Source organism: Theropithecus gelada, chromosome 16 (assembly GCF_003255815.1).
Source record: "Theropithecus gelada isolate Dixy chromosome 16, Tgel_1.0, whole genome shotgun sequence".
Classification (NCBI taxonomy): Eukaryota; Metazoa; Chordata; class Mammalia; order Primates; family Cercopithecidae; genus Theropithecus; species Theropithecus gelada.
Window position 1 is genome coordinate 67,556,537 of NC_037684.1, and position 24,727 is coordinate 67,581,263.

A 24,727-nucleotide genomic window follows, 5' to 3' on the forward strand; every position below is an offset into this window, starting at 1 on the left:
GCACACGTTCCGGCACTAGTGCAGGCGGCGAGCCGGCGGCTTTCCGCTCGCTCGCTCGCTCGCTCGCTCCGGCCGCTGCGCTCCCGCCTCGCCCCGGCGCCGCCGCCGCCGCCGCCTCTGCAGTCGCAGCCGGGCATGGTGAGTGAGTGAGGTCCAGCCGCCGCGCGCTCCCCCGGCTCGCCGCCGGACCCCAACCTCAGCCGGCTCCGTCCCAGGGAGCCAGCCTGCGGCGGGAGCGCGCTGCGGGGCCGGGTGGCTGGGGAACCCGGCCGGCCGAGCTGAGCCTGGAGGGGCGGCCCGTGCGCCCTCGGTTCCAGGCGCGCAGGGCCGCGGGACCCCGTCTTGGGAGCGGGCTCTAAGCCCCTCTCGGCCCCAAGCCTCTCTCCTCGAGGGCTGCGCGCACCCTCCCTGCCCGCCTACCCGCGGTTCCCCTCCTGCTCCCGGAGCGCCAGTCGCCCCACCCCGTGACCGGCTCCCCGTCTTGTCCCGCAGGACCCGCCCGGACGGGACCACGCCGCCGCCGCCGCCGCCGCCGCCCGGAGCCGCGCTTCGGGTCCTGCCTGAGTCGAGCCGAGCTTGGGGCCGCCGTCACCGCCGGCGGGGGATGGGGCTACCCGGGAGGCGCGCCGAGCCCGCAGGGGGAGCGCGGAGCCGGCGCGCAGCCTGAGAGCCCGAGCAGCCCGCGCCGGGCCGGTCCGTGCGCACCGCGCGCCGCCGCCGCCACTGCCGCCCGCGCCTCGATGGCGCCATCGCCCCGGCGCCGCTGACCGCTCCGCGCCTCCAGCCCGGCCCGCGCGGCGGGTCCTCCGAGCCCGGCCCGCCGGGGGAGCGGCCTGCCGCGGAAGCCTCCCCGCGCCCTCCCGCCCGGCCCCACCATGGCGCTGCGGCGCCTCCTGCTGCTGCTGCTGCTTTCGCTGGAGTCCCTGGACCTGCTGCCCAGCGCCCACGGAGCCCGCGGTCGCGCCGCCAACCGGACCCTGAGCGCAGGCGGCGCTGCCGTCGGGGGCCGGAGGGCCGGGGGCGCCCTGGCACGGGGCGGCCGCGAGCTGAACGGTACCGCCCGGGCGCCCGGAGTCTCGGAGGCGGGAAGCCGGCGGGGGCAACCCGCGGCGGCTGTGGCGGCGGCGGCAGCGGCCAGCGCGACCGTCACCTACGAGACGTGCTGGGGCTACTACGACGTGAGCGGCCAGTACGACAAGGAGTTCGAGTGTAACAACAGCGAGAGCGGCTACCTGTACTGCTGCGGCACCTGCTACTACCGCTTCTGCTGCAAGAAGCGCCACGAGAAGCTGGACCAGCGCCAGTGCACCAACTACCAGAGCCCGGTGTGGGTACAGACGCCCAGCACCAAGGTGGTGTCGCCGGGGCCCGAGAACAAGTACGACCCGGAGAAGGACAAGACCAACTTCACCGTCTACATCACCTGCGGGGTGATCGCCTTCGTCATCGTGGCCGGCGTCTTCGCCAAGGTCTCCTACGACAAGGCCCACCGCCCTCCGCGGGAGATGAACATCCACAGGTGAGAGCGCCGCGTGCCGCACGCCCTGGTGTCCTCGCGGCCTCACCCTCTCAACTTGCTTCCCCTGTCCTCTTCACTCTTGGCCTCGCCACACCTCCCCTGGCCCTCTTAAGTTATTTCCACCATCGCTCCTTTTGCATGCAATAAATCAGGGTCTTCTTGTGCCCCCTCCTCCATTTCTTCAGAACCGGGAATGCATGCTTTGGTGGTAGGGGGATTTACAAGGCAGAGTAAGAAATTGGTAGAGTGCGTGCAGTTCCAAGTGTAAGAATGTTACAAATTCTGTAATCCTGGATGAGGATCCAGGGTTCTGCTTTCCTTTCCTGGCATGTGGGCACTTTGGTGTAGGTTCTTAATGGCATTTAGTTTTTTGAGTCAAATCGGAGTGTCATCTTCAATATAGGAAACTGACCAATGTTGGAACCTTACTGAAAGCGGTACCGGGTGGCTTAGTGTCAACTGAGACGTTCTTGTACACTAGGAATTGGGGTTTTATAGAAAGGATGGCTTCTGCCGGAAGTAGAGATAAAGATTTCTCCATTCCATGTTGACCAAGCACAGATGGTGTCTCCTCATTGCATCCTGAGAAGTGGGATGTGTATCTTTCCTGCTGAGACTGGAGGACTTGTTCTTTGAAACCCTGTAGTTAGAACTTTGACTTAACAGTTCTTGCCTGTGTTAAATCTGGTGGGGCATCTTTCATTGCTTACATTCGAGAGGGAGTGGGGGCTACCTCCTACCAAAACTTACGCCAAGAGCTCAAACTATGGCAGTCCCTGGTTCCACTCTGAATCCTGCCCCGAGGCACCATCTTGCCCCCACAGTGAGCCCTTGGGGAGGTCAAAGCCAAGGGGACGACAGAAACCCAGCCTCCCCTTAGAACTCTAGGAATGACACACCCAGGGGATGCAGAGTTAGCTTGGCTTCCAGCCCCCTCATGTTGATGGATGTCTGGACGTGGTGCGAGAGTCCTCTCAGGGAACAAACGCTGCCCCAGGAGATGCCTCCGTTTCTGGTGCATGGTGTGAGCACTGCCCTAGTCACCATGACCACCCCCCAGACTACTGTTTGTCGGTCAGCCCTGCAGGCCCCCACACTGACCCATTCACCTTGAGCTCTTCTCTGCGTCCTGCTTGTTATCCTTACCACCTGAAAACCTCCTTCCTCGCTCCTGTGTACATTAATCACCCCAGCCTTGCTGAAGAGAGAGAAAGGCAGATAGAAATTTCTAGGCATAGTAAAAGAGCTGATTTTTTTTTTTTTCCTTCTTGATACTGTGGGTGTTGAGAGAAATGGTACTCCCTGGCAGGTTTTATTGAGTCACATCCACAAAGGGTGGGTACCTCAAACTCGGGTGCTGGAATTGGAGTGATTCCAAAAGGAGACCTCGGTCACCCTGAGGTACCTCCACCCTGTCTTCCACCCGCAGCTCACGTCTCAGATAGTGCAGTAAGTATCCTCCTGTGTGAGAAACAGCCTGTGGTCAGTCTTGGCTCTCAAATGCAGAAGACAAGTGGGATGGTGAGCAAAATAAAGGCAAGACACTGTGTCTTTTGCATCTTGTCGGCAAAGAATGTTCTCTCTTGGCTCCGTGTAGAAAGAAGAGAAGGAATTGCCTATGGGCAGGTGCTGTCCTGAAGCAGATGTGCTGGTCGTTATCGTTACACCTCTGCCTCAAGACTTGGAGGCTTGTCTCCTTTTCCCCTTCCCCTGTGGCCTTGGCCTCTCATTAAACCTTCTGCTCTGACCACAGCCGCTTGCTGGTTGATTCCTACACATCTTTCTTTAAGTTACTTTCTTCCCTGAACCGTTGTTACCTGTACTCAGGGAAAACTGCCTGCTGCCCTGACACTTCCGCCTCATAGAGTTTATTCATCATCGCCTGAGATGATACAGAGGGCGGTGTCCTCAAATGCTGACAGCAGGCATCTTTGGATGCTGGCGTTGGCACATGACCCTGGAGAGGTCACGTTCCCTCTTGGTGTTTTTTCCCCTCCCCACCACCCTGACGCCCCTTACGCCAAACTAGGGTGAAGGTGATGACACCATTGGGGCAACTTCTCTCTGGGGTTGGGGAAGCGGAGTAACCACGGGAAGGGAGATGAATTTCAGGCCTCAGAACATTATGCAAATGTGGGATGTTTCCCCCTCAAGTTCACCTCCTGATTTTATTCAGTTCACAGCCTCTCTTCCAGCAGCTGCAGTCTTGCCTGATCAGTGCTTTGGAAACCATCATATCCGCGCCTGTTGGGTAGGGGACAATGCCTGTCTGTGTGTGGTGGGGCGGCAGGGGGGACAGAGCACGGGCGATCCCTCTACGACACTCTATGAATGACCTTGGGCAGGTCAGGAAAACTTATTTTTCAGTTCTGGGTAACTCAAGCACAGCAGTGTCCCAACTTAACTTCTTGCTTCCGGGGCACGTCAGGGTGAGTGTGCGAGTTGCTGTCAGACTCCTGGGGGTGAACGCGACTACACCACTCCTCTCGCTTTGCTCACACACCTGAGAGGCCGCCGTGTGTCCTTTCGGGGAGTATTTTTTGTGCAGACTGTCTTGTTGGGCGATCGGGGTAGGGAACAGGAGGGAGTGATGGAGAAAGAGAGAAACAGTCACACCATGTGAGTTTTCCTTAGGGAAGTGGGGAGGAGAAAGAATGTACACTCTTGAGAGGTCAAGAGAGGAAGTGAAGGTGCATGCAGTTACATATTCCTTGAAATAGTTCGGCAAAGATGTTTCCTGTCTGAACAGGAAAGACAAGCTGGTTTCAGTGTGTGCTTTTCCCTAAAGATGATAGCTGGGCAGGCAGGGGCTGAGTCTGAGGGAGTTTCAGTGAGAACAGCCTCATTGGAGAGGGACGTTTGTGGGAGTGTGAGCAGGGGTGAAGGGAAGGGACGGACCATCTGCGTCTGCCTCGGTGCTCCCAGGCTGGACAGCCGTCCGCCTGCCCATGCACACACATTCCTTAGGGTAGGACTTCCTTTCATCTCTCTACTCCTTCAGGGAAGAACAGATTTCATTATTTCCAGAAGTGATTAGACCTTGCTGTCGTGTTTCTGAGTGAGAAATGAGTGTCTGTGGGGGAAACTATCAGCTCTCTAGTGATTCTAACAGATGAGTACCAAGTCCGACTCAGCTAGCTGAACTCCGTGGAGCAGGAAGAGATGGGCACAGGATTGAAAGGCAGAGCTGGGTGCTGGATGTGGTCAGAGAGCCCCAGGGCAGCCGTGCCTACCTTTGCCAACTGGAAGCCCAGTTCCCACCAGGCTCCCCACTTTACTTTTCCCCTTCTTCCAAACTGCCTGGGCTCAGGCTCAAGCTGCAGCCATCCCCAGATTTTCCTATTTCCCGAGTGATTTCCGCACAGCTCCCCTGAGGGGCCCTTTGTTCTGGGAGGGCCGCCAAGGGCACGGGCTGAGCCCAGGAAACAGTCTGGGAGCCTGGTCCTTTTTGACATTCCTTTTCGTGCTAGCTGTCTCACATCCAAACCTGTTCCTTCCTCCTCGCCCTGAGTTGATTCATTAGTGTCTTGGAGATGAGAATCATTCTGAGGGAGGAACTGTGTGGCTTTTTTTAATGGCTAATTAACAGATGGGTCAGGAAGCTATTAGGATGCTGGAGACGCAGTTGGTGAAATCAGAGCTGCCCTGGGTCCTCCCACTGCCTGCACAGGAGCGGAGGGGATCAAAGAATGTGGGTGGGGTGGCGGTGAGGGGGGATATCTAGGGGTGTGGGAAGAAAAATCCGGGTAGATATGAACCGGAAAAAGTATTAGGAGGTGACCCCTTCATCTTGGGTTTGTCCTCTTGCTTGTTTCTAGGGGAAGTCAAGGGAATACTTTGTTCTACTCTTTCTCCCTCCAGAAATTAATTAGAAACTCAAAGAGCTCTGTTCTCTCCTCACAGGCTACATAACTGCAGTGGCAGGGCCCCTTGGCTGGCTGATTTAGTGAGTTCTCTTCCTAGGCTCCTGGGCAACGAATTGTCAAGTCACTGCGTTTTTTGAAGCACTGAGCTCACTATAATGAATTGATCTAAATAGAGAGTCAACTTATTTTTCTACTTCAAATATAGAAGGAAAGAAACAAAAAACCATCTTGCTTTGGACTGAAGGTTTTAGCCTTGCCTTTATTTCTTTTTAATTTGAATTAAAAAAAAAAAAAAAAAAAAAAAAAGCAGTGCTTTGTCAGGTGTGGTGGCTCACACCTGTAATCCCAGCACTTTGGGAGGCCTAGGTGGACGGATCACATGAGGTCAGGAGATCAAGACCATCCTGTCTGACATGGTGAAATCCCGTCTCTACTAAAAATACAAAAAATTAGCCGGGCATGGTGGCATGTGCCTGTAATCCCAGCTACTCGGGAGGCTGAGGCAGGAGAATTGCTTGAACCTGGGAGGCGGAGGTTGCAGTGAGCCAAGATTGCACCACTGCACTCCAGCCTGGGGGACAGAGTGAGACTCAATCTCAAAAAATAAAAATTAAAAAAAGCGCTTGTAGGGAAAGAGGAAAATTGTGGAAGAATTGGAGAAGTCTTATGGAGGAAGGGCTAGGGGAAGGATGCTGGGAAGGCAGAAAGAAGCAAAAATAGCAAAAGGAGGAAAGCAATCTGGTGAGAGGTTGATTATTCCCACTGAAGGGACAAAGTGACGTTGCCTGGCCTTTGTGTGCCACGGGCTTGGTTTGTCCTGGCTCTTGCAGACACATGCAGACATTCACTTAACAAGTGAGCCCTGCTCACCTTCCCTGGGCAAGATGTGTTTCATACTACACCATATAAGCTTATAAGACACATGTTGCCTTAGACAGATGAGGTTAGCAGGGTTCCTTCTTGCTTTAGCAGGGGAACCATGCAAATACTTTTCAAATTCCCTAGACTGTACAATTCTCCTTGGTCACATTGCTCACTGTCTTCATGTCCTTTCCTACCCCTCCCCAAGCTCAGAAGGCCTTCACACCTGTCCTTTTCTCCCCTCTTACCCTACCCAAGGTGGGGAGCACGTTCATTTCTGGGAATCGACTGCTAAGATACCAAGTTTACCCACCGTTGTAGGCTGCCAAGACACAACTAGAGAAAAAAGTCTAATTCATTATTTTCAACTGGTTTTATTAAGAGATCGGATTGACTGTGCAGCGGATTCAAATCAATTGTGCAGGAAACAGTGGTTAAGACAGTTGAGAAAGCGAGCGGATTGAAAGAGGTTAATTCACTAGCTCCAGACGGACAGTCCTACGGATCCGGAATAAAAGGGAACCACAGCAAAAGAAGCTTCATGCTTCCAGTTCCATTGCCTGATTTTCCAGGGACTGGCAGATTGTATTTAGGTCTTCCCTTTCTAACTCAATTTCTGTGGTCTTCGAGGATTCCTACCACGTGCTGGAACTGCTGCCCTGCTCCTGGCCATGGGAGATCACTACCCTCCTTCCCTGCTGCCCTCGCCTCTTTCAGACTCCTGTACCATCCATTTTTGAAATTATAGTGAATTTTGTCTTACAGTTTTGCTCATATCCCTTGATGATATATCACCTGTGGAACCACAAAATGATGATTTCAATTTACAGGAGTGTGAGATGTCTCAGATTGGTTCGTGGTGATGGCAGGGGGTTGTGGTTCGGTGGAATATATGAAGATCTAGACTAAAATTCATTTTTTAGTTTCTGTTGTAATTTTCCCCCTCTTTTCTTTACCTTGGGAAACTCCACCCCATTATTTCTTCCTGAGTTACATTTATGACTTCACGTCTCTAATGTCTTTCTTTTTTTCTTTTTTCTTTTTCTTTTTTTTTTGTGACGGAATCTTGCTTAGTGGCCGAAGCTGGAGTGCAGTGGCGCAATCTTGGCTCACTGCAATCTCCGCCTCCCTGGTTCAAGCTATTATCCCGCCTCAGCCTCCCGAGTAGCTGGGACTACAGGTGCGTGCCACCACACCCAGCTAATTTTTTGTAGTTTTAGTAGAGACAGCGTTTCACCTTGTTAGCCAGCATGGTCTCGATCTCCTGACCTCATGATCTGCCCACCTCGGCCTCCCAAAGTGCTGGGATTACAGGTGTGAGCCACCACGCCCGGCCTCTAGTGTCTTTCTTTGCAGATATTGTAGAGGGATAAGAGAGCTGGGTGCGAGAGTTACTAGTGAATCCTCAGACGATCTCAGTCCCTTGAACTCAACCCTTGAGCAAGCCTAATTTTAAAACAGTTCAGGATATATTGCTATTTTTTTTTAATCTCTCGAAGCGAAACCAGAATCTTCTGAAAAAGCAGGGTAGTACCTTCTATTATTTTGTCATCTATTACAGAATTATAACATTTTCATTGCTAGCAATTCATTTAATCTAGTTCCCTAAGTTTACAAGTGAGGCAACTGAAATTCAGAGAGGCTAGATCACAGTGCCAGGGAGCCCAGCTAGTGGGTGGGTGAGCTTGGAGTTGAAGCCAGGGCGCCTGTGTTCTAGTGCTCAGACTCATCTCATTCACTGAAAATATATTCTGCTTCTTTACTCTTTGCACGTTCCTTAGTCATCACCAAATAACTTTGGAATCCTTAGAGATGTGAGTTACAGCTTTCTCGTTTCTCTTTCTTTCCTACGTTTCTGTACCCCTCCTGGTTCACTGTTTCCACTGAATGTCTCCACTAAAATGATTTCCGTCGATCTTCCCCAGTCCTTTTGCAGCTTTTTTTCACGTTCCTTTCTAAAGGGCAATAACCTAATCTGAGCATAATCCTTTTATAAGGTTCTGAGTAATACGAACCATTGAAGAAGGAAAATACAGCACAAGCCAAAGAGTTGTGGACCCGGGCAAAAAGTCACTGAATGAAACTGTGGGCAGAAATCTGTCATTAAAAATTCACAGTGTGAATGCTTTCTGTCTCTCTCCCAGAGATGAGTGGAAATGCTGAGACCTGCCGGATCAATGCAGTTTACCTCTGTGAGAGGCCAGAGACCTCCCGCCATCCGGTGGCTCTGTGTGTGTGTGTGTGTGTGTGTGTGTGTGTGTGTACATGTGTGTGAGTGTGTATGTGTGTGTGTGATTTCAGGGTTATCTTCCGGGTTGGCCCCCTACATAGAATATTGCTCTGCAAACCACGGAAGCTCATTCATAGGCGCCAGTTTTGCTCTTTCTCAGCTCTGGGCCCAGATACTGCAGGCTAATGAAACTGGAAATCTGGGCTTACTCATTATGTGAAAATAACCTGTGTGGCATGCAGTCTGGGGGCTTTCCCTGTAATGTGCTTGATATTTTCTTTGAAAGAACCTGGGTATACATACCCTAATGTGTCACCCTTCCAAGCAGTCACCTTGGGAGGCCACATGCTGATTTTTCTGCAGAAAATGTTCCCACGGTCCCTCTCTTGAAAGTACATTGAAGGCCCATGGCATGTCATTTTGACCTTCTCTGAGAGTAACGTATTTTTATTTTCTAGGGTCGATGTGATTCTTGTAAGCAATGGCAAGTCGTGGGGCTGAGTCTGATGAATGAAATAGGTGATCAGAAATCAAGAGTGCCTCCAGTAATGAGACTTGCTCTCCTAGGAGCCGTGTCAGCTGTCTCTGAAGGCAGGAGCCCAGAAGAGGCATTTCAGAGAGGAGAGAATGGCAGCTCTGCACAGGAGTGCCTGGCAGTCCACGATGATTGTTTTGAAGAGGCCACTCCTCATGAGGAACGATAATTATTGGCCTTAAGAAAATCAGTTTGATGCTTTATCCATGTGCCAGGCAGGTGGTGGGGGTCTTAAGACAGGGGGAGAAAAAGGAGGCGAATCTGCAGCAAGTATTTCACATAAAACTGCCCAGAAAGGGTGAAAAAAGTGCATGTCCCACATTTCTGCAGGAGATAGTAGACAGTTAGCTTAATTTAGCTTCCTAGTTTGATACGGAGGGTAAAAGGACCCAGTTTTATGGGATGCATGCAGTGAGGCACGGGGTCAGAGCCAGAGTGTTCACTGTGCCTGCCCTTCTTTCTATCCCAGGGCTATCGCCTCTGTACTTCTGCATTCAGACGGGGTCACTGGCTGGGCCAGACTGCCATAGATGACGTAGAAATATTTGCAAGCCCAGGAAGATAAGGGTGCCAGTGAGCACTGCTTATCAATTCCTAATGTGCATTTATCACCACTCCCTCCACCCCCAAATGTGCCTTCAGTGCACGGATTGATCACCGAAATGGAGCGAGGGTGGGGCAGGCCGAGTGTAAAGGCAGGTGACAAATACCAGACTCAGCATTTGCAGGTGGGGTAGCCACGGCTGTACTACCTGGGTAGAATGGCATTCATTCATCTCAGTCAGGATTTGGGGGTTGGTAAAGGGCTGTGCACTTGTACTGCCCCCATGCATAGGCTGGGGCAGAGCCTCTGGTCCTGATAACCCTCTAAAGGTAATTCTTTGGCATTCTGGGAGGAGTCAGTCTTGCTGTGAGCTTGGGAGTCCCTCTTAACTCTGCTCACGTGTCAGGACAGTGGAAGCTCTGTGTCCCAGGAGCTTACACAACCCCATCACTCATGCAAGCCCACAAGCCAGAGTTAGAGAGAACTGGAGGTCTCAGTGAGATGAAGACTCAAGGAAGTGGAGAGGATGGTAGAGAGATACTCAGAAGAGTGCTCGGTCTCGAGGGCTCACTCTGTACCAGCGTTCAGCTCAGCACCTGACCTGCATTGTCTCACTGCATCCTCCCATCATCCCCTCTGAGTGTAGGGGCCCATGATATAGATGAGGAAACCGACTCAGAGAGGCTTAGTAACTTGCCCAAGGTCACACAGCTAGTACATTGCTGATGCCCTTCTCTCTCTGAACTCCAGTGGAGCAGCTGGCTCTCACCTTCCTGAATGTAATGGAGTCAGCGATACTCAGAATACTTAAGAAACCAAAGGCCCACCTTCCTATGCCCTGGGACTGGTTATCATAGTGAAGGACTAGGAAGATAAATGACCTGCCTAGGAGGGCTCTGCAGAACCAAAATGGCGGCCCCCACTCAGATTGCATCCAGGCGGCAAGATGCTCAGGGCAGTAAAAGAGCTCTCTTTCAGGACTAGATGATACTGGCTGAGGACAGCAAAGGCAATGCAAAGAAAATATAAAACAAAACCACCCTGATTTTCATTGAGAAAAAAAAAAAAAAAAACTTGACAGTATTGAAAGAACCCCCGGGCAGTTCTGCACGAGTCCTAGCTCCTGGGAGCAGTGACGGGAGCTTGGGTAAGGGGCACTGGAGGAAAGAGGTGATTTGGGAGACAGTATGGACCTAGGGCTATTTCTAGTTTTAATTACTGAGATGTAGAGCTCACAAACAGCTCCATTTATCATAACTCTTCCACCCTGCCCCATTTCTAACATCTAGCATTGTGCATACAAGACACAGCATTTTGGCCAACTTGCTTCTGCTTCCCTGTTCTAGTTTTATTCCTTCCATATTTCTACCCTTGTGGCTGTGCTTCCTAATGACTCATGCCTTGCCTGTGATTCTCTGTTTCTGGTGCTCTCAAGTACCCTGTCCTGAAGGGCACGTGGAAAGAAAGGAAGGAATCCTGGGTCACTCTAATAGCCTGTGTTTTACTCTCCAGCTCCCAACCTGCCACACGCCTCAGGATCCGGTTGTCACAGGGTGGTAAGCAGCAGCTGAACTCACATTCCCTGGTGTGCAGCTCCAGCCAGGGCCACCTGAGCAGGAAACTCACCTCTGCTTGAGGGTGTGTGAAAATGTATCTCACTAATCTTCCCCAGGAACCCAGCATTCCTGCTCCCTGTTTTCATCCTTCTTGTCCCTGCTTGGCTCACACCTACTCCTTGTTAGAGGAGCAAGAGAAGCCTTGGATCCTCCTTGCCTAAAGCCAATGTCCCTCTCTCTAGACCCGTGGACACAGGAACCCCAGTGAGACTCTGGGTGGCTAGAACCTTTGCCCCCGTTCCCCAGTGTTTGGGAGAAGAGTCGCTGCTTTCTGCAGTCTTCGCAAACACTCTCATTATTCCTTGCTTTTTTGGCATTTGGTCTCGTGTACTGTTCCCATTAGCTTCGGCATTAAAGTCTCATTACTCAGGACATCTGTCCTCTGGACATATTCGTTGTTCCCTTAGCCAAATGTCCTCTTCTGGGAAGTGTGTTTTCCACCCAAACAGCCACTTCTGTCTTCCTTCGCCCTTGCTGTTTCAGTGGGAGGAATTGGAATTCTGAACGGCTTGGCGGAGGGGTGGGGGGGTGACTGTTAATTTGAAGTGGCATCTGAGAGTCGCTTCCAGAGCCCATCCATCCCCTCCTTTCTGAGGTCCTGAGAATATGCATCTCGGCTAGGAGTCAGGCAGGTCGGTAACCAAACACTATCGTAGCAAAGAAGGGAGTTGTCACGGGAGTTTTCCTCCCTCAGTCCTAGGATCAGGCTCAGATAGAATCACTAGGGAATTCTGACCTCAGTCACCGCTGGTGGACGGCTTTGACTGAAGGTGAGACTCCTCTTAACCCATCTCCCTGCAGTGACAGGGCATGTGGCCGGCTCAAAAGCTGAGGCTGCTCCAGAACTTGGGGGAGAATCTGGATTCCAACTTCCCTGTTGGACTCGTAGTTAGCTGTTTCTGATTTTTTGCTGCATCTTGAGAAATTTGCCTGAAGTTTCCCAGGAATGGTATCCCATAGTCTTGGGGAGACTGTTTATGCAATGGGAAATATCAGTGCGTTTCAGTGCTCAGATAATCAACAGCCAGCTTCTTACCCACACTCAAGCATTCGCAAAGAAGAATATTGGGCTTTGGAGCCAAGGATCTCTTACATCTCTCCCTTGCTTTTAAGTCACATCATTAAAATGTTTCTTCGTGTTACTTTCGGTGTTCTGTCCACTGCCGCATCTTCTCCATCTGTCCTTGTTTTGATTCCTGTACTTCTGACGAGCTGTGTTCTTTCTCCCCTCTCCCTCCGACTCGCCCTCTTGAACTTGTCCTGCCATAACTTCATTAAGCCACATCGATTTAGATGCCACTAATGCAAAATTTATCCAAATTGGACCTGGGCAAAGTTTTTTTTTTTTTTCTTTTCCTTCTCTGTCTGATAAAAATCTGCGATGAACAGATTAATAGCTCAAACAAACTGCAGAGATTTCGCAGGGGACATATACCCTGAAGAAGGTTAGACTGTTTAAAGGCAGGCTCTTAGTAGACAATTGGCATGTAAATTACAAATCATTCTCATCTATTCAATGAAGTAGCTCTTCGAAGATCAATTTTACTTTATTTTTTTTTTAGTTGAGTTTGAAATCCTGCATTGGCCTGGGAAGCAGTAAAAATGCATTTCCTTTAAAGTGTTTTAGAATTTTCACGTCTGTTTCATTGATTGGGATTAGCCTGCCCTTATTTCTACTGAATTGGTGATGCCTGACTGGAAGCTGCTTCAGACCCCCTTTTCAATTCCCTCTGGGGGTTCTCGCTCATTTTCCCACTTCTTGTTTATTTTCTTTTTCTATTTCCCTGAGTTTTGAGAATCCAATTCTCTCTCTTTCAGCTTTGAGAATTTATGTTATAAGCTATGCTACATCCTTGTGCTCACTTTTCTGCTTCTTGCCACAGTCATGACCAGCTGGGCCTGAGAGGTTATGGATCTGGAGGCAGACTTTGGAAAACTGGCCCGGACTTCGAGCCCTGCCTTGGCTCTCTCTGTGGTGCTCTCTCAGTGGCCTAAGTAGTCTGCTCATGAATCACTGTTCCCAACACCGCTGTTTGGATTGAGGAGACAGCATCAAACCTACTGCAGGAAGTGGTAGGAGGCACTTAGCCAGCAGCCGTGCCCCTTCTAGAAAAGAACTTTGACCTCCCTCCCTTAGTCTGGTTATGTGGCTCTCGAGGGACATCTACCAAATCCTTCTTTCACCTTTGGAGGGTGTCATCCATCTTTCCCTGTCTTAGAGCATTTCCTGGGAGCTGAGCTACGAGGCAGGATGACCCAACTCTGTCACTTTGTCTCGATGACCTTGAGTGAGTCCCTTGGCCCCTCTGCTGTGGGATGTGGGCTGTAAAGTTGTGGAGGTGTGTTCTCTGGCCCATTCTGCCCTCAGCACACCTGAAACATACATGCTGACACAGTCCGCATCCGTACTTACAGCTTCAACAGCTCTGGGATGTGGGAGGAGATGCGTTTTCCTTGCATACGCCACTCAGATAAGAATGTCATCTGCAAATGGTCTCGTGAGGATGCTGCTTTTAACATCTTCAACTCATGGGTTCTCTTGGTCGAAGAGGACTTATGAGGCATTTTAGTGACTCTCCCTCTTGGCACCACCTTCCCGCTTCCCCCTCCTCTCGCGCACAGCAAGTGGCCGCCCATTCATCTAGGACAGGGCTGCCCCTACCTCTGGAGGCAGTTGGTCTAGTTATTAGGATGCAATTCTAGTTGTTTCTCATGGGGAGCCAAAGTTACTTCTTTGACTGGGATCCACTTCCTGGAGTAACTCAGAAGGAGCGTATCATTTCTTTTGCAGGATGGCAAAACGTGTGTTTGAAGATAGCAGTCAAGGCCCACGTCCAGGCTTCCCTTCTCCCGAATAAATAAGCACTCCTAGTTAAGAGTCTGTCCTCATGGGACGTGGGTTCCACTTCACACTGGGGCAGAGGCTGTCCACCCAGAAATGGGGCTATAATTCTATGGTGGAACCCCAAATGAGATTTCTAAGAGCAGCATGTGGATCTCGGTAATTCAGATGCAACTTAAAGATCTGGTTTCTTCTGGGAAGTTCCTTGGTCTGCAGCCCTACACAGCAGCTTTGCTTTGTGACAGGGATCCATCTCCCACACCACTACGTCAACAGGACAAGAGTGTTTGCCTGTTTTGTTTACACCTGGATTCTAGTGCCTAGAGAAGTGCCTGGCACAGAGTAGGTGCTTAAGAAATATAACTGAATGACTGGCTGAATACAGTGAGTTAAAGTCAGTAGGAATTAAAATGGTCTTTTTTGTGTACCCTTCTGGTATTTGCATTAGTGTGAAGATCCTTGAGTAGGGAAATGACAATGTTTCCATTTATTTTAAAGAAAGAAGAGAAAAATAGGGAGAGGGAGGGAGGAAAGAAGGAAAGAAAAGGAAGAAAGAAAAAGGGAAGAAGAAAGAATGAATAACTGAATCTTTTACAGAAAGGGTTGCCCTGGCCAGTTTGATCTGTTTGCCCTTCTGTGCCCCATTAGACTGCTGATTTCTTTTGCTCACACTGTGAATACCTTCGTTTGCAATGGAGCTTCATCTGGATACTTCTTTGCAGGCTAGTGGAAGCAAATCCATGGGGACCTGGCGGGAAGGAACAGCCTGTCTTTGCATTTGGCTCTGAAAGTCCAAGTTCAGGGTTCAGCAGAAACTGGTGTGTGGCCATATGGATTTCCATCCTTAGGCCTGAGTGGGAAATATGGGGCGTGGGTGGTCCCTTCCAGGATGACCCATGGCCACAGCTGTGCCATGTGGCTGCCCCGCCACACCAAGAGTGTTGCCAGTTTGGCATAACTGCACCAGTCCTCTGAGCCTTCCCCCTTCTGCTTCTGCTTTTATTGTGGTCCTATAGGCTGATCCGATGTAGATATCAGGAGGTTGTAGACATTTGGATTTATTTATTAGTCAAATATTTATGTAGTGTTTACAAGGTGCCAGGCTCCTTGTAAGCCTCATAAGTGCTTTACAACTATTACATCATTTAATCTTTATGATAACCCTAAGAGGCAGACATTATTTTCTGCCTCATTATTTTGGCCTTATTTTTTCAACAAGGGCACAGAGCCGCAGGACACTTAAGTAGCTTGCTGACAACCACCCAGTGGCCAGCATTCCAACTTAGGCTTTCTGGCTTGAGAATCCCCGTGTGTGGCCATTAGGCTGTGCTGCCTGCATGTTACCTCACCTCTCAGTTTAGGTCTGAGCCCATTGCACGTAAAGAAAACAACACTGGTCGGGCACTACAGGTGGGACGGTGGCTCACGCCTGTAGTCTCAGCACTGTGGGAGGCCGAGGTGGGTGGATTGCCTGAAGTCAGGAGTTCGAGACCAGCCTGGCCAACATGGTGAAACCCCATCTCTACTAACAATACAAAATATAGCTGGGCATGGTGTCGGGGGCCTTTAATCCCAGCTACTCGGGAAGCTGAGGTAGGAGACTCGCTTGAACCAAGAAGGCGGAGGTTGCAGTGAGCTGAGATCATGCCGCTGCACTCCAGTCTGGGTAACAGAGGGAGACCCTATCTCAAAAAACAAAACAAAACAACGCCAACAATCACAAGAATTGTAATGGCAGCAGCAGCAGCCCATTTGCACCTTGTGCACAGGTACAGTTATGAACTCATCTGTCCCCTGGTTGACCATGTGGCCCTGTTACCAAGTCTTGGTAGCATTTTTTGTTTTCCCAGCTTCCAGTAATAATAGGTGCACCTGACACATCTGCATTTTCAATGAATTCTCAAACAATCCAAGTATTTCTGAAAAGTCTGGGTTTGGTATTGGCGCTACCACATTTCTCAGGCCTGGGGAAATTTTCATATGATTCACGTAAGGAATGGAGTATGTGATCATGATGCTGTTAGGATTGAATGGGGCCCCCAGGGAATGCACATCTATTCTCTGCCTGGCTCCCGGCTGGTCTAGCGACAGAGCCAGGACAGGCACCCACTGGGATGGAGCAACTCGCTCGGCTTGCCTGAAAAAACAGGCAGGCCATGCCTTCCCTCACTGAGTCCTGTGATGTTTATTGGCCATGATGAATTTCAATTGTGCTGGGGACAACTCAGACCTGCAGAACAGCTCAATGCAGATGCACAGACATTGTTAACACAACAAATGAGATCTCCACAGCCATTCTGAGCCTCTCTGTATGAGGAGAGCAGTCTTGTGCACACACAAAGCCAGCAGCTGTGTTTTTCAAGTGGACTCTGAGAGAACCGGGAATAGGGAAAACTAAATTAAGCCGTTCTCCTTGGTCCATGTTTATTAAAAATACGTTCATTTCAATTGTCCTGGGTACATATTTTAGACAATGGAGACACTCCGACTGTCCGGTAGGTAAGTGTGAGATGCGGTTAAAGAGGACACCAGCAGTTCCTGAGAGGTCATTATCAAGTAAAAGCTCAGGGGCGGATGTGGTGGCTCACGCCTGTAATTCCAGCACTTTGAGGGGCTGAGGGAGGCAGATTGCCTGAGCTTAGGAGTCTGAGACCAACCTGGGCCCAGTCTCTACAGAAATTTAAAAATTAGCCGGATGTGATGGTGCTTGCCTGTAGTATCAGCTACTGGGGAGGCTGAGGTGGGAGGATCGCTTGAGCCCAGGAAGTTGAGGCTACAGGGAGCCATGATGTCACCACTGCACTCCAGCCTGGGTGAGTGCGTGAGACCCTCTTTCAAAAAAAAAAAAAAGAAAGAAAAGAAAGAAAAAGAAAGGAAGGAAGGCAGGAAGGGAAGAAAGAGGAAAAGCTCAGTATCTGGGACTCAAATAACCAGTATCCTTTATTTAACTGGAATAAAGTATCTACGTTCTACTTTCAAGAGAAATACAAAAGAATTAGCTATCAGAGACTTCCCTAAAGAAAACAAAAACAGAAGCAATTTCCACGATCTGTCTTGTGGTTTTTATATGAGCAATTTCACTTCCTAGACTGTCTACATGTTAACTTAGGTTTTCATCTGTGAAGAGAACTAAAGATTAGACTGATGGCCCTCTCGCGAAGAACCTTGAATTCTTAAAAAAAAAAATTAATTATATTCAGTATACTTAATTAGGCAGGAATGCTTTTAGAAAGTTCTTCAAAAACAAGAGCGTTCTCATTAGTCCTTAGGAATAAGAACATTAACCAGAATAGCTTGTTCACGGAATAGTTCATGTATTTGGCCTTTTATCATACTTATCCAGCAGCACCAATTTCTTCCTACCCCCCTAGAAAGAGAAAGGGCATGATTAGGGCTCTACACTATCCAGTTTGCCTTGCATTTGGCGCAGAATAACTTACTGAATAATAGCTGAGCCTGTGTTCTCCTTTCCACAGCATTCAGACAGCTCAGAAATCCAGAGACGTGGCAGAGACGGAAGGTTTCTTTCCATTGCACCACTTCATTGAGCTGGAGGGCATATTGGTTGAGATTTATAATAATTACCAGGTGAACTAAGGGGCTCTAGGTTCCCCCACTTAATTTGGGAGGGACCTAAGTTTGACCATCTGTTCAGTGAATGAAGATAGGGACAAAAGAAAAAAAAAAAAAACCCAAGTTTTCATTTTGATGCTCTTTCACCATACTTGTTTTAAAATTTGCAAACTCCACGAAGTCCAGGGACAACTGAGTACTTCCTACCAGATTTACTGAGAAGAGCTTGGAGGAACAGGGCCCCCACTTCCCACTGGCCTTATGCAGAGCAGCGGTCTGGTGAAGTATGTTGGTGTTCCAGTCAGGATTTCATTTGGCAGAAAAGATGGCTGCTAAAATAGTGTAAAAGGTTGTAGAGCTGTTGGTGTGAATGGCACACTAAGGTGACTAGCGCTGAGCAGTTGAGCCACAGCTGAGTTCTCAGGTCTGGGTAGATCTTTGCCCCAACGATTAAACACTCTCTAAAATCTTGTGTTCAGGGACCATTACAGGGAGATAGTAGGTGAAGAAAACAAATGTGATTAAGTGGATGGAAGGATGGATGGATGGATGGATGGGGTGTTGGATGGAGGGATGATCTTCAATGATGGATGAAGTGTTTTATGGATTGATGGATAGAGTGTTGGACAGATGGATGAGGGGATGAATTGCGGGGATGGATATAATTTTGGATAGATGGAGGTGGGTGGATGGATGGGATATGGGATGGAAAGTGAGAGGGAAGGATGAATGGAGGGAGGGAGAGATGGATGAAGAGATGGGTGGCTAGAAGAATGAATAATCTGGTGGTATATAGTCAGCCCCTGTAGTTTAACCTACCTGTGTTTGGAATCTGAATTCAGCACTTACTAGCTGTGTGACCTTGGGTAACATATATAACCTCTAAAAGTTTTAGTTTTCTGATCAACAAAATAGGGCTACCGATGGCACATCCCTTGTAAGAGCATTCTGAGAAATATATGATCCAGTGCATGTAAGAGCCAGTGTCTGGGACATCGAAATCACTGAATAAATGATAGTCTCTAATATCTCAAGCAGACAAGACTATGAGGCAAAGTTATGAACAAGGTTTTGTTTATTTTTCTGTTGTTAAGGGAAATCACTTGCCATTTTAAGAACTAGTTCATATCCTGAATGCAAGTGGCAACACGTTAAAATGTTGACTGGGCCTGGTCCCTGCAGGTGTTGAGATAACTAAGCACTGAGGGAAATTCAGACACACTTTCATTTCCTCGGGACCACTGACAACAATAACCAAGGTTTTAAGCAAATACATAATTGGTATTGAACTGAATCACTCATTTACTAATTGTTTCTCCATGCCCAAATATTAACTGGCATTTGCTAAATTAGCCGACCCAGCTGGAGGGACCAGGAGGACTCATTAAGGCTGATGATTTGTAGGAAGTGAAATGTATGTAAGAGACAGTCCCGGTGAACAGAAGGATGCCCGGGCTCAAGTCAGAAGCCTTGGAGTTAAATCCCTGTTCCAATATGCTTTAGTGCTGGAATTAGCCTGAACCTCAGTTCCTTGTTAAAAATTATGATAATAATAGCTGCAAAGGTCACAGGGATAGGATTATGAGACAAGGCAGGTGAATGCATTGAGCAATTATTAAGTGCTATCCAAATGTAAGATGATACTTTTGCTATTCAGGTGATTAATATACAAGACCAAGTACTGAAGGAAGCTTAAGTTTCCTGGCCTCATCACAGTGACTGTTTTCCCTGATCAGATTTGCTGCCTGATTAATTTACTCTCCCCTGCTTGCCACACACCCGAGAAAGCCAAGAAATACACAGACAGAAGGGAGCATCAAACCTAGGCAATAATCCAGATAATTCAGGCAAAAGAATTCTTTTGTTCCATATATCAGATACTGCAGCCAAAGGGGCTTGCTGTGGGTGGGAGAGGGTTGGAAAGAGCACAACCACTAAGGTGACTCTTCACTTCAGATTCCTAAATCAGACACATCTGTCATCCACATGGGGGGTGACAGGGCCCTGCTGACAGCCTGTCCTGTCCTGAGTCCCTCACTTGGCCGTCTGTGTGTCTCTCTCTGTCTGACTCTTTCCCTCCGAATGTCTCTCTCTAACCCCCTTTCCCTGTCTCTTCTGAATCGCATTTTATCTCTGGATTTCACTTTGGTTCTCTGTGGCTTACTCTCCCTCTTGCTCTTCCTGCCGGCTTACTTGTCCCTCGGACTCTGCCTCCTATCCTCTCTCTGTCTCCTGATGCCTGTCACTTTCACTAACTCTCTTCTCTGAACCTCGCCTGCTCTCTCTTGCTTGGGGTTTCAGACCCCCTCTCATTCTCCTTCTGTCTCTTTGGCTCCATCTCCCATTTCTCTCCTCTCTCCACCTGTTTTCTCTCCTCTCTTTCTCTCTGGACCTCTGTCGCCTGTCCCTCCCTTTCTCTCCCTTTCTCTCCCTCTCTGTTTGCTACTGTCTGACTCTCCCTACTGTCTTCTCTCAGATGCTGGAAGCTGCTGCCCACTCTTTTACAAAATCTGCTGTGCGGTTCCTCAGTGACCAATTTTCTTTCCTACGGTTAGAAAGTAGCTCAGGCCTTAACCCATTTCCTCCGGCGTATTCAAATTAATTAGGTGAGACCAGGATCACGCATTTCAGAATTAGAATAATATTTATTGAGCACCCTGGAGAGAAGGGGATGGAAGATGGAGAGGAACCGGAGCGAGGAGGGGGGTCACCAGTGGAGGGAGGGAGAGTAGGCAGAGGGACTCACTCTTAAGGCCACGTGGTCTGGGAATGAGGGCTGCCTTCCTAGTTGGCAGCGGGTACTGGAAAGGAAGGATCCTGGAAAATGGTCACACATGGGGGTGGGAATAGGAGCATTTCCTTAGCTGCCATGTACTTTACAACATGTGGCAGGGTTCCCATCCTTAGGTAGCCTGTCAGGCAGCCCTTGTTTGAGAAACACCTTTTGCTGTACATCCCTCTCTCTTGGCTGTGCTGACCAGCTCAGTGCAGCCCACTGGGCATCAGGAGCCCTCTCCCAGGAGAAGATACGTCTCATAGCACAAACTGCTTTCTTATTTTCTCACATGACCTAGAGACAGTCCCTGGTAACCCCAGTTCTGCTTTCTGTCTTTACGGATTTACCTAACTGGGTATGTTATAGAAACATGATCTTTTACGGTGTGCTGCTTTTACTTAGCATGATGTTTTCAAGGTCCATCTGTGTGATAGCATGTGTCAGTATGCCTTTTTAAAATGACTGAATAATATTCCATTGTGTGAATATACCACATTTTGTTTTTCTCTTCAGCAGTTGATGGACTTTTGGGTTGCATCTACCCTTTGGCTATTATTAATACTGCTGCTTTGAACTTTTGTACACAAGTTTAATACAACACATGTTTTTCATTGTTCTTGGGAATACCTAGTAGATTTGCTGGGCCATATGTTAATTCTGCGTTTAAGGAACATCACAGTTTTGAGGAAGTGCTAAACTGTTTACCAAAGGGATTGCAGGGTTTTCCATTCCCACTAACAGTGTATGAAGGATTAAATTTCTCTACCTCCTTGCCAACACTTGGTATTGTGTGGCTTTTCGGTTATAGCTATCCTAGTGTGTATGAAAGGGTATCTCAGTGTGATTTATAGTTTTGGGACTAATATCTAGGTATATAATCCATTATGAGTTAGTTTTTTATATGGTGTGAGGTAAGGATCCAACTTCCTTCTTTTTCATGTGGCGATCTAGTTGTCCCAGGACCATTTTGTGAAGAAACTATTCTTCCCCCCACAGTTTACTCAGATGCATTTCTAAACTGCTGCAGTTGTCACTTTTCATGGGGCCAGAGTGTTGGAGCTGGACTCCTGGTAAGAGGGAAGCCTTGGGTTGGGCAGGGCCCCACCCCTCAGAGACACCCCTTAGGAAAATGGAAGAGTCTTTGCCTGGCCTGTGCAAAATGGAGTGCATTGAGGACTGGGGACCTGGCTCTGAAGTGACAGTATCCAGGTGTAGTCTCTTGTGGCTGTCCTTACTCATATGTTCCCCACTGCCAGTGAGTATGTCACATGTCATACCCACAGAGGGCGTTCTGTTTGAAAGCAAGTAGGGGAGCAATTCCCCCTAAATTATGAGCCCCTAGATGGCAGGAATTGGATCCCATTGATCTCTCTCTCTTCAGTGACTGATGCATGCTGAGTCCTCAGTCACTGCATGTTTGGTTGTTGAAGCTGGGCACTGAGTTAACAAAAGCTGCTTTCTCTTGAGTAGCTGGACCTCTTGCAGGGGAACGGGTCTCTCCTGCTATGGCAGAGTCTCTGCTTGTCTTTCTTTCTTCCTGTGTATTTTTTCCCTGTATTTGTGATTGCTCCCTCCTCTAAACTCCAGTTGTCTTGACTGTCTGCACCATTCACGTGTTTGGTTTTTATCTTTTCATCTCTATGTCCTGTCCTTGCAGGTCAATCATACCCTTCCTTGATAGCAGGAGCTGTGTGTCGTACTTATTTGGGTCTCCAGTATCTAGTACATGATACTCAGTGTGTGGTTTTGGATGACGAAGTGGTCCCCTGATATTAGTGACCTGCTGCTGAATTTGAGGCCGATAGTTTCAGCCCTTCACCATAGTGGCATTCCACTGGCCAACTGCTGTAGATACCTGCCTGGCATAGGTGGATAGCTGGGGAGCCAGTATTTTGAAAGGGCTCAGAGTTTACTAATGTGAAATGAATTAAGGAAAGAAACCATAGCCCCAGCCTTTTAGTCTGTACCTCCAGGCATGGTAACCTTCACCCTGTGTCCCCTGCTGAAACCAACACCAGATGTAGCTGACTATTGAGAGCTGAATGCTGTCTCTCTCTCTCTTCCTGCATCTCTGTAAATCAAAGGGCATATGAAAGTAAGCCAACTCCCCTCATGGGTGTGCACACCTGCTCAGTGAATCTCATTATGTGATCTCCTCCTTGTTTAGGGCTCTGGCTGACATCTTAAGACAACAGGGACCAATCCCCATAGCACACTGTGAAAGAGAAACTATCTCGGCTATCGATACCTCTCCCAAAGAGAACACGCCGGTCAGATCGTCCTCCAAAAACCACTATACTCCTGTGCGTACGGCCAAGCAGACTCCAGGTAAGTAACAGCTGGACACCTTGATTCTTTGCTGAGGCTGGTGAGAGGTTTCAAGATGTTTCTGCTCTGGTGGGGCAGGTTGTGGACATATGATGGTGAGATGAGCGACTCTCTGATGGACAGGCAGGCTTGCAAAAGATTTTTGGGACTTTCTCCCTGGGGTGAGTTTGGAATGGGCAAGACTGTTGCCGGTCAGTGTCTGGGCTGGATGAGAACTGACAATTTCAGGCACGTGTGACCTAGTGAGTGGCTGGTATAAAGGAGCTTGCAGCATCCATAGCAGGGTATGGCCATCCATTCAGCCATGTGGTGGGAAACTTTAGGCTGAGTAGGATGCTAGATATGTGACAATAAATTACTGTACCCCACTATAGAACCTGCTCAACTACTGGGATCTCAGAGAGCTCCTTCCTGAGGATGAGAATTAACATCTCTATTTTTGCGTGTCTTTTTCCTGTGCTCTGTAGATTCCCTGGATGTATGATGAGTTGCCATAAAATAACAATATGCCTTCTACTTTTTGTACTTATCATTGCTATAACTGTGAAGAAAATGGCAGGGCTTATTTTCCTTGTCATACAGGTCGATATATGAAGCTCAAGGAAATTTAGTAACTTGAACAAGGTCACTGAGATGTTAATAATAATTAAAAAATCAGTAATAACAGTAATATAACCTAAATATTTATTGGAATCTTGTTCTGTGCCAAGAGTCATGCTGAGCCTTTTACATGTATTTTCTTATTTATTCTCCACAGCAATCTTAGAAATACTTATATTATCCCCATTTTGTGTGAGGAATGGAAAGGCTAAGTAACTTTCCCAAGGTTACATGATTAGTAAGAGAGAAAAACAAGATTCAAACCAAGGCAAATAGTTAACAATAGTAAGAACTAGGAAACTGTAATATCCTTACCCAGTTAAGGGTATGAATCCAAAATATCTGAGTGGACAGTCTCCTTACAAGTACAGCTTGGGAAGTCATCTCTTGTAGTGAGTGTTTCCAGATAGCCTCTTACTGGTACTAATCCTAGTCCCAGAGAAAGCTTTTACTTTGATACTTGGATCTGAAATCTTCACATCTATTACTCTGTAGTTTTTAGAGGATGGACAATGTGATCTGAACTAAGCCTGCAATAAGGATATATAACCACTAGGTGGCAGTGGATGTGACCAAATCCAAACTATAGCAAAAGTGCCGATGAGATCAAATTTATTTTCCATTCATTCTTTATTTTTCTTAAATTTATTAAGTCAGAAACCTAATATTTGCTTTTAAAATAGCATTCTTAAATCTTTTGAGAGCCTAATAAAAGGAGATGACACTCCCTCCTGAGAAATACATATACATATTTATATTCATCCAACAGTTTGTATATGATTTAAGGGAGTTAATAGATTCATCCAAAGTTAAAAATCCCGGCTGTAAAGGTAAAGATGGGGACTCCACATTTGCAAAATGTCTAAGATGCATTTTCAGCTTTAACACCATAGATCCTTAAAACATAAGCAATAGAAGGAATCTTGGTAAAAACATCTGGACCAGTGGTCATCTACATGGATGCATTTTAGAATCACCTGAGGAGATCTTAAAAATGCTGATGCCTGGGCTCCACAGAATCACCAGAATTTCTAGGGATGGTGTTGGCATCACATTAGTATTTTAAACAATCTCCCCAAGGTGATTCTAACATGTCTAGTGGTGAGAATCACTGGTTCTGAAGGATTCCTTCATTTTATGAGTGAAGACACTGAAAACCTAAGCCAGTGGTTCTCAAACTTGGCTGCACATTGGAATCAAGTGGAGATCTTTGAAAATTAAGGATGCCTCGGCCCCACCCCCAGAGACTGATTGAATTGATGTAGAAGTGTGGTCTGAGAATGGAGGTGGGTGGGGGGCTGGTGGCTAACACTTCCCAGGTGATTCTAATGTGGAACTAAGTTTGAGAGTCACTGGGCTGTGGGAGTTGCATAGAGACACCGTTGTAGCTAATCCTTTTTGTCACTGATCACTGTTGAATCCAACTCTGGTATTATC

The 24,727-nt window shown here is 48.2% G+C and overlaps 1 protein-coding gene across 3 annotated transcripts in view; it reads left to right on the forward strand.

Moving 5' to 3' along the window:
• Window positions 1-875: 875 nt before the first annotated feature.
• Window positions 876-24,727, forward strand: part of SHISA6 (shisa family member 6) — a 327,571-nt gene continuing 303,719 nt past the window's right edge. For all 3 annotated transcript variants that reach the window (XM_025361669.1, XM_025361670.1, XM_025361671.1), the window contains exons 1-2: window positions 876-1,519; window positions 22,530-22,690. In XM_025361669.1, coding sequence (XP_025217454.1) covers window positions 876-1,519; window positions 22,530-22,690 — 805 coding nt within the window. The remainder of the gene's footprint in view (window positions 1,520-22,529; window positions 22,691-24,727) is intronic.